Source organism: Amblyomma americanum, chromosome 5 (genome assembly GCF_052857255.1).
Source record: "Amblyomma americanum isolate KBUSLIRL-KWMA chromosome 5, ASM5285725v1, whole genome shotgun sequence".
NCBI classification, from domain to species: domain Eukaryota; kingdom Metazoa; phylum Arthropoda; class Arachnida; order Ixodida; family Ixodidae; genus Amblyomma; species Amblyomma americanum.
Window position 1 is genome coordinate 168,906,605 of NC_135501.1, and position 13,687 is coordinate 168,920,291.

General features: G+C 49.2%; 1 protein-coding gene across 1 annotated transcript; it reads right to left on the bottom strand.

The window, feature by feature from the left end:
- Positions 1–5,862: 5,862 nt before the first annotated feature.
- Positions 5,863–6,728, bottom strand: LOC144135253 (uncharacterized). The gene has a single exon (XM_077667985.1). The coding sequence runs from the start codon at positions 6,667–6,669 to the stop codon at positions 5,920–5,922; it is 750 nt and encodes a 249-aa protein (XP_077524111.1). The 5' UTR covers positions 6,670–6,728; the 3' UTR covers positions 5,863–5,919.
- Between the last annotated feature and the right edge of the window lie 6,959 nt (positions 6,729–13,687).

Below are 13,687 nucleotides of genomic sequence, written 5' to 3' on the forward strand. Positions count from 1 at the left end.
CACTGTCATGGGTGGTGCATAGAGTGATATCGTCAGCATAGAGTGTATGCCGAAGGTGAGGGATGGTTTGTTGTTTGCGGGCAAGGGGGATGAGAGTGACATTGAAGAGAAAAGGGGAAAGGACAGATCCCTGGGGGGTGCCAAATTAACCCCACTAAGGGTGTATGGGCGGGATGTCTGGGGACCGAAGTGAATTTTGGCTGTGCGGTTAGTAAGGAATGCTGGAATATAGGTGTACATACATTCACCTATGTTCAAGGGGGAGAGCGTCGCCATGATCGATTGACGGTCTAGGCGATCAAAGGCCTTGGAGAGATCCAAGGCGAGGACAGCTTTTGTGTGGTCCGGTATGAGGAGGTCGAAAATATCCTGTGTGAGCGGGAGCAAAGCGCCTGTGCCCGACAGGTAGGGACGGAAGCCCAACATGCTGTGCGGGTAGGGGGCCAGCTCCGCCATATGTTGTGTGAGTGGGGCGAGTGCGACATGCTCCAAAAGCTTGCCCAGGCATGATTTTAGTGAGATGGGATGAAGATTTGCATGTGTGAGGGGATTGTGGGGCTTGGGTATGAATAAGATTTTGGCGTGACGCCGGGATTGCGGAAGGGTGCCCTCCTGCCAGCATGTGTTGAAGTACCCTGTGAGCTGAGCAATTGACTGATCGTCCAAATTGCGGAGCATGCTATCGGAGATACAGTCAATTCTTGGAGTGGAGTTAGAGCGGAGAGTCAGGAGGGCCGCTCTGACTTCTGCTTCCGTAATCTCCGCGTCGAGATTGGCATCCGGAGTGCCGGCATAGGGGGGCAGGGGCTTGAGGTACCGGGAGTTGTATGTGTGTTCCTAAGTATGTCGATGAGTGCGTCAGTAGAGAGGTTGGTCCTGTGTATAAGGCGTGTGACGTGGTGCTGTGTGGTTGTTTTGGATTGCGTGGGGTCAATTAAGTGACGGAGGAGTTGTTAAATGCGTTTGGGGGACAGCTTGCCAGCCATACGATCGCAAATCTGTCCCCAGTTGGATCGGAAGGGCTCCTCAGAGTGCCCAGTAATTGGTGTTTGCAGTGCGGCTAGCCGTTTTTTAATGGTCCGATTGAGCTATTGCCCTTTCGAGCGCTTTAGGATGCTATGGTGGGCCTCACATAGGTGGGTCAGGCGGGTGTCGAGGTTGGGCACATCTGGTGTGGTCTCAAAGGTTCGAGTGTGTGCGGAGACATCGTTCATGAGTGATGCCACCCACTGGTCGATGTCTGTGATGGGAGCGTCAGGAAAGGGCCGCCAGTGCGGCGCGTACCGCATCTCAGTTGGTGAGTTTGTGTTAGGTGAAGGGTCGTTCTTTGTTTGTACGGTACTGTAACGGAGAGGATGTAATGATCGCTCCCTTATGTGTGATGTGTTGTGTTCCACGTAATAGCCGCAAGGTTGCGGCTCAGTGTCAAGTCCGGGCTGGTGTACACTTTCCAGCTACACATCCGCTCACTCGCACGCAAAGAATACACCCAGGGCTTCCACATTCACACATTACAAGAGGCAGTTCATGGAGATAGTGGAGACAGCAACGCGGACGCTGCTTTCACGCGTTTTCCTACCTTTGCAGCCTTTGACACTGCCCTCCTGACATGAAGACGCGTGCAAGGATGCCAACATTTTGAACTGCTTCATCCCTTCACGATAGCTGCGCTGCATCCTTAGCGGATGAGGGGGACACCACTGACGGTTCATACCTTTTAAACATTATAACCCTTGCTGTAGGTGAAATTTAAATTGAAAATTGGTTTGTGAGGAAAGCAAGTGGCGCAGTAACTGTTTCACATATCTCGGTGGACACCGGAACCGCTCCGTAAGGTAATGGATAAAGGAGGGAATGAAAGATGAAAGGCAGAAAGAGGTGCCGTCGTGGAGGTATAGCGCCTAGAGTGAGGGCTACGGAATAATTTCGACAACCCGCACTTTCAAAATTTAAGCACCTTCTTCATGAAAGTTAAAGCGTACCATTAGGTTTTTAGTGGTTTGGCTGTATCGTTCAATGTACCGTCCACTATAAACTAATTACAGGTAACGCTCTCTAATCTTTGGTGTGAGTAATTTACAGGCTAAGCTGCAACCCTCATATTTTGGCGCGTGCGAAAGATGAAAATTCAAAATTGGTTTTTATTTTTACTTTCAGCCCTCTTACTTTTTCCTGAGTAGTAGTAGTAAGTGTTTTTTTATTAAAATAATAATAAAAAGGAAGGAAACGATTTTTGCTATCCCCGGCATCTGTCATAGATACTGAAGCACCTGAGCTGGGGCAGCAGAAATAAAGGATAGCAGGCAGAATGGAGAAATGAAATGAAAGAGGTGAGGGGACAGGAAGAGAGGATAGGGGTGAAGTAATATACACAAACTATTTACACAATACGAAATGTGTCCAGGTTGTGCGCGTGATTAGTTCATGATGGAGCAATAAAAACACGCGCACAGCACTGTGTTGACTACAACTGGAGTGGGGCGTCCAGTTGTTAATCATTCAAGGTAGAACTCGCAGAGCGGTTCGTCACTACGTGTAACTACCTGGCGGAGAACAGACGGGACGTCAAGCCCGTCTGTTCGAGGAATGCAGAGAGGCTCACCAAGGTTCGCTCACGGGTGCGCGCAGTGCCTTGCGGCCACAATAGCGTCTTGAGGGAGTCTGGTAGTATGCCCAGCGCCCTATAGGCCCCAAGCATATCGCGAGGAGCATCGGTGAACGCGGCACAGTGAAGAAGCAGGTGTTCTAGTGTTTCCACTGCACCGCATCCGTCACACACATCACTCGTCGCGATTCCGTGACGCTGAGTGACGCGACGCGACGCGATTCCGTGACGCTATTCTGTGACGTGACGTGACTCGAATGGGTGACGCTCTTTCGTAAAAATCACTATGTTGTGCATGCCATTTTCAGGAAAGAGTCAGAAGAGGGCTGAAAGCAAAAATAAAAAATAATTTTGAATTTTCGAAATTACTATTTTGTGCATGCCATTTTCGGAGTTTCCGGGGTGTGAACCCGACCTCGGCGGCTGCGTTTTTATTGAAGCAAAACGCTATGGCGCCCGTGTGCTGTGCGATGTCAGTGCACATTAAAGATCCCCAGGTGGTCGAAATTATTCCGGAGCCCTCCACTACGGCACCTCTTTGTTCCTTTCTTCTTTCACTGGCTCCTTTATCCCTTCACTTACGGCGCGGTTTAGGTGTCCTGCGATATATGAGAGAGATACTGCGCCATTTACTTTCCCGAAAACCAATAATTATTAATATTATGCAGGCCATTTTTCGGCTGCCAATAGAGAACACCGCGTAACTATATAAATGACAATATATCCTCTAGCAATTGCAAAAAGACGGTAATGCCCAGACTCGTGAGCTGCTGCGTGAACATACTGATTGCGATGGATTACACTTCCTGTTCGATGCAAAACCCAACTTTTAAAGGAGATGATGCGTTGCCAGGGGCAAGTTAGTTAAGTCGGCCATAAAAATCGGTGAGATGTTCCGAACTTTCGAATCTCAGGCGGTAATTTTTAATATACTCAGCCAAGTGAACAGATGTAAGCATTAAAACAAAATTATTTCTGATTACATTAAGCTGTGTTACTGATCATACATTTCATTCCATTGGCGAAAACCAAAAATGTTTGTCGAAATCGGGAAATGGAAATCTCTTCTAGTAGAATCATAACGACAGGTTTAGCTTAAGCGCATATTTCAGTATCATAAAAGCAGCCTTACGGCTAAACCAAGTGTAGAAAGCACGTCAGGGCGAAATATGAAATAAGTTTCCTTCTAGTTCGTTATTCTTGGTCGTTCATTGAAAATTTTGCAGAGAAGCAAATAGAGGAGCAGCTCGGGATGGGCTTTCTGCCTTTTTCAATTTATAGGATAACGAAGTGTTCCGAAAGAGTACGAGAGGAAGGACTGCAGCTCCAGAGCGACAGCAGGCGGGAAGACCCAGCAAGATGGCGACCACTGCAGGGGTCCTGAACCAAGGACTGCTTCCGCATGGGGAACATCAGAAAAGTTTTTCCTGCTCCTGTTTACTAAAAATAGGCTTTATTGTCAAGCCTTCTAGAATATGCAGCAGTCAACGCTGTCCTCGAAAGAAGTTTTGAGAAAGAAAATAGGCGAAAGACGAAAGAGGAAGATTCTAGCTTAAGGTGTACTTAAACATGCATTATGGTTCCCTCTCCTTTCTACAGGTACATGACAAAAGAAAAAAAAAAGTTGAAAAGAAATACTCTAACGGTAATTGCAACGGGTACAAGAGAGAGATAAAACATTTATTATTTCATTGAAGTGTTCTACGAGTCAGGTAGGCGGACTCCTCAGTTCAGGACTCCGGTGGCTTGGGCGGATGCCTGGACCACTCTGATGATGCGACACTGGTCCTCCAGACCATTGCTGGTCGGGGCTGCCTCCCACTGCTCGTATGATGTCTGTAATGATTTTAGATGAGGTGGTTTTTGGGGACAATTTCAGGAAATGTGAAACAGCGTAGGCTTTTCGCCGCACCATGGACAGAAGGGGCGGTATTTGGAAGGGTGAATGAAGCTGTACAAGTACAGGTGAGGGAAGGTATTCGTTTGTATTCGCCTCCAAAATGTGGCTTCTTCTGTGGTGAGTTTAATATGGGGAAGGGGATATGTTCTACGATCTAATCTAAGCATCTCCAGTCGTTACCCATAGTTTGATGGCAGAGGGGTGAGGTACGGGCAAGGATCTGCTCGGTTTGTTAGCTCACGAGCTAGATCGTTTGCCGCCTCGTTGCCTTCAAGACCTGAATGGCCCGGGGTCCAAGTAATGTTATGGGGACATTGAAGTGTAGGTTAGAGGCCCGACGGTATGAGTAGAGCCGCTGTCATTTTTGGGACTCTCCCTGTAATCTAATATTGACAGGCTCGCTTCGAGTCAGTTATTATGTGAGCTGATTTGTCCGCCAGATCACAATGCCTTATGGCAAGGGCGACGGCGGTGGCTTCCGCCGCGGCAGGATCCTCAGCCCGGAGTGAAACACTCGTCAATAGTTGAAAATTGTGGTCAAGGGCGACTGCAACAAAGATGCTCGGTTCAGTGTACGCCGCCAGGTCTACATAGACTGCTTTGTGACCTGACTGTAGACGCCGGCGTAGATGAGTGACCCTAGCCTCCCGTCTGCCTTTGTGGATTTCTGGATGCATATGTTTTGGGAGCGGAGCCACCGAGATCTTTGCACCGAGATGTTTGCAGGTAGGGAAGTGTGTCGCCAGAGCTCTTGTAGATCTCGTGGTGTACCAATGAAGGTTGCACTGAGATAGGCTAGAATCAGGGAGCAGGGTATCCCGAGCTTGCATAACCCTGATGAACAGGCGCTTTTAAAGGACGGGAACAAAGAGAGGCTCATGCGAGCTGATCACGATGTCATTATTGCTGCCAGAAATAATGTTAAATTAAGGCGCAAAGAAACCAGCATAGAGCTAAGCTGCCAATGTCTAGTGAAGCTTTCACATTTTCTTTTTCTTCACATCTTGGAGCCGTGAACAGGAATTCCGTTAATGGTGCCGTGAACAGGAATACACAGAAAAATATGACTAGTGTGAAACTAGTTTATGCGCTAACGATCTATCTAAACGACGGGCCTTGCTGTGATTCATTGAAAACGTGAAATTGGTACAAATAAATAATGAGAGCCATATTTTTCTGTGTGTTGAGAGAGATTATTATTCTTCTGCATACTAAAAGCAGCGCGGATTTGTTGGCACGACTAATTTGAAACATGCAATCAAGGAAATGAAGCGTGCTGCGACAGTTTTCTATGAGACTCTTAGATTCATTCAGAAAAATTGCATAATGAGACAAGGCAAAAAAGTTGTAATTTTAAGCTGCTCAGCCAAAGAAGACGACTGCGCACTGATGACCCAGACAACCTGCAAGCCGATCACAACTTCACAGAACAGTCAGCTCCTGCAACGTCAGCAACAATCAGGAACTTCCGCACATGAAGCCAGCAGTCTAAACTCAGTTCGTCGAGCTGCACTGCGTCGCCACGTCTACCAATGCACACCACATGGCGCTTGACTACACCTGTCAGCTTCATGTATTCGTCAAGGCCCGTCAAGCATCGAAGCCCCAAGGCGCACCTGACCATCGTTTCCGCTTCCTTGGCTTCGACGCCAGCATTTTCTTGAACGATGCTGAGGACCCTTTCATGTCCCGAGACGAGCTCGACCGCTCGCGCGTTGTAAGGATCGTGGTCACCCATCACGAAGCGTACTGCTCTGGTGACGAGGCTCGCGTTGCGTCTGGTGATGTTCCGGATGACCACGAGCTCTCCGTCACGGTCTTTGCAACTTGGCAGCTCAACCCGGAGGAGGCGGCGATTTCTTTCGATGCCCGACACCAGCGTCTGCAAGAAGGCATTGTTGCTATCGCGGCTGAGCACCGCGAACGACATCTCAGAGATGTTTTGGCTGTTGATAACAGCTTTCGCGAAAAACTTGGAGTTGTCTTCGCTCAGAGGCAGCTCTTCGATTGTGATTCTGGTGAGGCCAAGATTCGATGCCAGCGCGTTCACCAGGAGCTTCTCTTTGTCAGGGTCATGCCGCTGGTCCTCGCGCTCCTGCATGTCGATGTAGACGTGCACTTTTATGTCTTTCAGTGTGCGTGCATCCGCTATGTAGGCAGCCATCAATGCTTGGATCCCATCCAAAAAGCAGTATTGCACGCATAAACGGAGGGAAGTGACGTGGCTGCAGGTAGCGAGGATCGCGAAGGTTCGACGAAGGATCTCCAAGTTGTCTAGATGCAGAGAGCTTATGGTGAGTGATGTGACTTCGGGACATTCGGGAAGCACGCGTAGGCTACTGATGCTCAGGTGGTGATCTTCAATGTGAATGGCCTTCGCCAAGCGGGAATCGCGAATGATTTCGCAAATCACCTTAAGGTCAGCGCATGCTGGAAGATAGCCTATGGAGACGTTTTTAAGGGATTTGTTGAGCGCCAGAGCACGAAAGAACACGCAGCACTCATCCTCTGAGAAACCCAAAAGGTCTATGGAAAGTGCTAAGAGTGTGGTGCTTTCTAGGAGCGCAAAAAACCAGGGATCGATCCTTGTAGCCGCGTCTCCGGTGTCAATGTGTACACCATAGAGGTTAGTGGACACGACGCAGTTTCTCGCCCACGTAACACTTAACGTTCGCAGAGTGAAGTTCCGTGCGATAATTTCGGCAAAGAGGGCTTTGTCTTCGACATCGCAGATATCTATGTCGACGACCAACTCTTCCAGTGTCGTCGTCATTGCAGTGGCCTCGACCAGAGACTCCAGTGCGAACCTGCTGACCTCGGGAGTTCGTACTGTCAACTTCTTGAGCACCGAGGGTTCCTGCGCCAGGTAGACGACGAAGCCGAGCAGGAGGTCTACACAGCCGTAACTGAACACGCAGTCTCCAACGGTTAGGTCACTGATTGTGTCGTTCTGTAAAAGCAAGTCTATGAACTGCCCTTTGCAGTCGTCGCTCATTTCCAGATCAGCGACATCCAGCGCAGACAGGGCGATGCTGCCGGTCTGATGAGGGTGTAGAAGCAGTGGCGATCTGATGGAGAAGCAGAGGTATTTTTCTGCGGCATCTAAACCAGTTTGGTTTGACGGGATGGCAAGGTTCTCCAAGGCCTCAAGCACGCTCGCTTCACAGTACGGAACGCCCGAGATTTTCAGCTTCCTGATGCTGTGCTTGCATTGAAGAAGGCTGAGGAGGAAAGGGTTCCTGGCCACCACAAAAGTGAGCTCCACGGCCACAATGCAGTAATGGTGGGCGAGGACATTTCCGAGGAGAATCATGGCGAGGGTTTCGCAGTCAATTTGTGGGTCTACCGAACGGTACATGAGCTCTTTTCCCGGGGAAATAGCGATGGCTAGTTCCCCCAGGCCATTCTCCTCTCTTATCTCAAGGCCTACGTACCAGAGAACCTCGTTATACTCGGCGATACGCTGAAACAACTGACAAATTGGTGCCGCTTCACTTCTGGTGCAGGGCAAGGTTAACGGCGTGCGTTTGTTTGGCATGGTTGTTGACGTAGTTGTCATTTGACGTCCAGCGATGAGAACTTGACTTTCGCTTCAGGATGGCAACGCAAGTGTAGAGCAGGCTTCCGCTTCAAGACTGGGAAGAAAAAAGAAAGGATTTAAGTGAAGAAATTGCGGATGAAACCGTTCTGCGAGGTTAACTGATTGAATATCAAGGACTGGGAACGCAGTAGGAGGCTACAGGTGGTCTTATAGGGTTATCAATAAGGTCAATTTGCTGGGACAGCGTGGCTGGGGCTGGAGTTTAGAGAGCTATGGGAGAAACGCCTGTACAGCAGCGGATTTAGCCCCCATGGTCATAAGGGTCGCCGAGGAATACAGGATGGCTAATTAACGTGGAATTTAGCGGTGTAATCTTAGATGAAGGGCAATCTTGTAAAGCTTGTATCGACTGAAGGAACGAAACTGCAGTGAACAAGATCTCTTACTCTGTGCCACTACGACTTACAGCTAGAGGAAAGCTACATGTGCTACGAGGCGGCTGCCAGATGGACAAGATGGGAGTTTGGGCTTTACATCGCCAATTCGATGCTCGCTGTTATTCACCTTACACTCCGTTTTCCTCAGCTTTTAATTTGATTTTCTTCTTGCTCTGCTACGCGCATATGGTTTACAACAGTAGGCGATCTAATGAATTTGGAGGGGCATGTGTGCTTTCCTCGTATTTTATAACAGCCACGTAGTACCAGAACCAACACTTGCGGACGTGTGTAGTTGGCTCGTGAGTTCAAACAGCCCCCTTCTCGAAGCCGTCGCATGACGCTCGTAGCTTCTATTCTACCGCAGGTAGTGGGATCAAATTTGTATAATTCTTATGAGTTAAGGACGCAAGTACGCTATCGATAGTATTTAGATGCCTCCTGCAGCCTGGAAGCAAATGCAGCACGGTAGAAACTTAAAAAAAATGACTGCATGAGAAACAGTATGTTTCAAAAGCGGTAACAGACGGAAGTGAACCATCACAGAACCTGTCATTAATATTTAAAGAACAAGCATCAGGTGGCTTGTCCCGAACAGCCTAGAACAAAGATAAAAAGCCACCAATATTGAAAAAACTCTAGAATAATTTGACAAAGAATGAAGTAAAAGGCATGCGTGCAAGGGTTCAAAACACGCATGTAAATCTACTTGGAACTCTTTTATGAAACTGACGTACCTACCCTGACGACTTAACTAGTGGCGTATTGCACATTCAGTGTTCATAGTGATGTTTAGGTTGTATTGCGACCGTCATAACCACAGTCGACATGGAGCTTAAAACATCATTTGAAAAGGACATATCAGGATGTGATTGAAATGAATCAGCTCCTCGCTAAAGCACATATGAGCGACCAGAGCCCGCAGCAAAGGTCAAAATACGCAAGGAAGCTCAGTCTGTATGAGGGGCCGGATAATCTAAATGAGCGCAGCAACCGTTCTTTCGGCAGCTAAGCGTGTTTCAGCCCTGTTCCCAGCTTATTCGATGGAGGCGAAATGCTGAAGCCGGCCGTTTGCTGTGGGATGTAAGCGCACGTTAAAGACCCGGTGGTTAAAATTATTCTGATGCCCGCCACTTCAGCACCTTTTTCTCTCTCTCTACTGTTACTTCCTCCTTCCTCCCCTACCTCATGGCGTGGTTGAGGGGTCCACCGAGAACTGAGACATTTACTGCGCCATTTCATTTCCTAAAAAAAATGCCGCCTTGTGGACGCGATTTGTTTTTGCTTCGTAAGAGAGATCTTCACGAAGCGTTATTTGAAGCCCCCTCCCCACTTGTGGTTGGGGAAATGTGGCCGTCCGAAGTTCCTGTGCTCCAGCATGTGCGACTCTGAGTTCCGCTTTGCATGTAAGCACACGTATGCTTCGCACGTTTTTTATGAAAATAATCGAGAGTAAATTGCTCCCTTGAAACTCTCTCCACTTAAAAATTTGGTCGACTTCAGCCAGACTCCACCAGAGCATGTGGTCGTCTGAAAACCATTAATTCGCGAGCACATTTGGTTGAAGGTACATTCCGGGGATGTTTGCGGTTATGGCGTTCGGATGCCGAGGCTAAGAAGGCGGGTCCAGTCCCGAAGGCGGTGCCCGGGTTCCGCGAATAAATAGAATAATAATTGGTTTTTGGGGAAAGGAAATGGCGCAGTATCTGTCTCATATATTGGGGGACACCTGAACCGCGCCTTAAGAAAAGGGATAAAGGAGGGCGTGAAAGATGAAATGAAGAAAGAGGTGCCGTAGTGGAGGGCTCCGGAATAATTTCGACCACCTGGGGTCTTTAACGTGCACCGACATCGCACAGCTCCTGGACACGTTAGCGTTTTTCCTCTATAAAAACCTGGACAGGGCGCAAGCCAGAACACAGACGCCTACAAACAAAGGCCATTATTAACCCTAACCGAGTATGTTTAATCAGGAACGGTAAATATGTCCCTGCATGCCCACGCTGCGGTTACGCGACGCTCTCCACCCAAGACTGTATATAATGGGGAATGCGCAGGCAAAACCCCTCCGACGACACACTTGCCAGCTCCCTCGGCAGAGGAGTGGGACAAGCTCTTGGTCAGATCAAGAAACACAACGCATCTGGCTCTCATCACGCGAGCTCGAGAGATCCCCCCGACGGGGAGCCAGCCTGGCCTCGCCCCAGCCCGAACTAATCCCTTCCATTTTGTGGCAATAAAGTTGTAATCCCCACTATCACCACCTGGCCCCATGTGCACCTTTACAACATCGCTCAGAACACGGCACCCTGCGTCTCGCTTTCATGGAAACGCGGTGGTGACGGCGGGGGGTTTGGCCCTGCGTTCTAAGGCTGAGCAGTAGTGGTGGTTGTTATTTAGGAAAGGGAAAGGCGCAGTAACTCTCATTTCTCGACGGAGACCTCAACAAAGCCGTGAGAGATGGGCCCCAGTGGAGGGCTGCGGAATGATTTAGACCATCCGGTGGAGCTTTACTGTTCCCTGACATCGCACAGAAAACGGGGTTTTCCCTCCAGGTGCTGTTCCCGTGTCTTCAGAGAAATGAGACCATCACTGCTCCTTCAATTACCTGATAACCAATCACTTTGCATTTTGAAGCCAATGTTTTGCTCCGTTAAGTAACGAAGATTTCGCCATGCGTTGTCAGTTCATCTTCAAATGAGCCAGAGGTCAAGCGTGACTGCAAGCCTTGCCATATGTGGTCCACCATGGTGTCACACTACTTGACCTTTTACCTTTTGATTCGCCGGTAGAGGGTGGTAGAATAGGCCGCAGCATTCATTGGGTGACCAACGTCTCGCGATCCACCATTAATTGAACTGCCACCTGCCAGGCAGGGGGGCAGGGTAGGAACGCTGCAAATTATAGTGCAGAACGCACTTGACGCTACAGACGCCGAGCCGCGTCTAGTTTCCCCATACAATATAGGTTTTGCTCTCTATCAGGTTCGGCAGTTGTCAAACCGTAGCTCATTTTTTACTGCGCAGCCATGCGCCCTGTTATTGAGGCACACCGGTGAGGCTCATTTCGATGTAGGTAGAATGCAAAATTGTGCGCCGGCTGCGCGATATCAGTGAACTGTAAAGACCGGGTGGTCTAAGCGCTCAACTACGTCACTTCTTTCTCTCTTCCTGCTTTCGCTCCCTCAAAAGTTCTGCCCTTCAACGGTTCGAAGTGAGAGAGCTAAGGCGCATTGTTTTTGTTGCGACTGCAGGAAAAATGCACAGGAAAATGCACAGGCCTGCCCACTGGCTCACGCTGAGGGACAATCGCTGCCTCGTGCAGACAGTAGCAGAGTTATGGTATGACAGGAAAGACAGGAAAGGAAAGGAGATATGACAGGAAAGATTGAAAGAATGGACGCGCGTCGCACCAAGCGCGTCATCAGAAGCGACGATGACAGGTTAGCAACAGATACCCCCGGTGACAAGGAGCTCTCGTCGCATGTGCGAGGGCCCCTAGATACCAGCCGCGAAAGGCCAGGAAGCCACCACCTCAACTCCCTAAGGCGCGTTCGCACTAGCGTGTCGGGAAGGCTACGCGACCTTTTCTAGTCGACTCTCGACGGACGTCACGCAGCAAGAAGTATTCACACAGAGAAGTCGAATACGCGTCCTGCTTCGCGAAACCTTCCCTCTGACCAAGATTTTACGGGTGAGGCGCCGCTCAAGTGCTCTTTCCCTTTGGTGTCTGCTTTCTCGTGCTGTCGTGATCCCTTCAGCCATGGACGCACATGACGATTTAATAAAGAGGTAGTGACCATGCTCAAGAAATAATCCCGATTTGGAGGCCCAGAAACCTGCACGACAACAAAAACGAAGCCAGCGGCGGTTGATGTGCCAGCATTTGCGGCCACGCAAAGTAGCCGGCTCGCTATCTGGTTGCACCTCTGGTGCCTGCAATGTCATGAGAACCGCTTGAATACTTGTTATGAGCAAAGCAAAGGCGTAGGAACTGTCGCATTCTTGCTGTAGGCCTAAACTGCACCGCACATGAAGGGACAGAGAGACGGACAAAGCAGGCAATGGAAGAGACGCCGCTGTGGGGGCTTAGTTCTAATTTCTCCCACCTACGGTTAATGTTCATTGACATCGCTCAGAACACATGCGACCTTTGCGTTTCGGTGGCACCGGCAGATCTCGGCTTTAAATCGAGTCCTCGTGCTGAGAAACCGGGCACCGCTGCCACTGAACCACCGCGCAGATAAGAAAAATAAGGGGTCGGCGCGAAAAACGAGGGCCTCACCAGTTTCAGGATCCCAGGCATGAAGTCTACGGCTCCGGATGTCTGCTCTTCGAAACGGCACGCGCAGCACTCACACGAGCTGCCTCTTCATTTTCGTTGCATCCAGCACTCGTACTCTATCTCTCAGTGCGAATGAAAAAGAGCAAAGAAAAACACTTTTTTTGCCATTCTCATTCCTAAATTGGTACGCATACGCGCATGTAGTTTAAAACGCTTTTAATTGCACGTATGCGACGCACAGATGCAGACACTGCTGTAGCCACTCTAATACAAGACGAGCCAAAACCAAGCCAGTCCAACTGCGTCGGAGCGCTGCTTAGTCAGGCTTAACACCTGAGAAATCGCCTTGATATCTGGAAAACAAAAGTATTTGCAGCTTGAAACTTTATGCGAGGGTAAGAATGGGCAAATCGAAGGCGAATACAACAGTTTAGAACGCGATATTGCTTTAAGGGATTAGCGACGAAGCTGTTATCGCAGTGAAGCGGGCGGGCAGGGCGCCGCCATGTTGTCAACGCAAAGTACGCGAGCAACGCTAAGACCGCAACACAAAATTATTCCGCTTCATGCGCTTAAAACCAGTCTGATTTTAAAACTATTGTGCAGACTGCTTGCATTAAAGTTTAGGCGAATAATTTTGTTCAAGCTTTTGTACCATAATGTATCGTGTATACGAAAGTGCGCTTGGCGCCACTCTTAAAGAAACGCTAGCAACCTTGGGCAGTGCTCGAAGGCCCTCACAACCTCGATGGAGTTCCGCGTTGCTCCGTTGACTCGATGGACTATTAACTCGATGGCCATTGAAACTGCCCGTGTTGGAGCGCTCGATCGCCTTTGAATCGATAGACTATCGGTTCGAGGGCTTTCGAAATGCCCGTGTGACAGGGGTATCAGGCTATGAGGGATGCCGTAGTAAGGGG

Bases quoted from the DNA above. Each gene is read 5' to 3' on its own strand.
- LOC144135253 (XM_077667985.1), bottom strand. From the start codon at position 6,669: ATGGCTGCCTACATAGCGGATGCACGCACACTGAAAGACATAAAAGTG.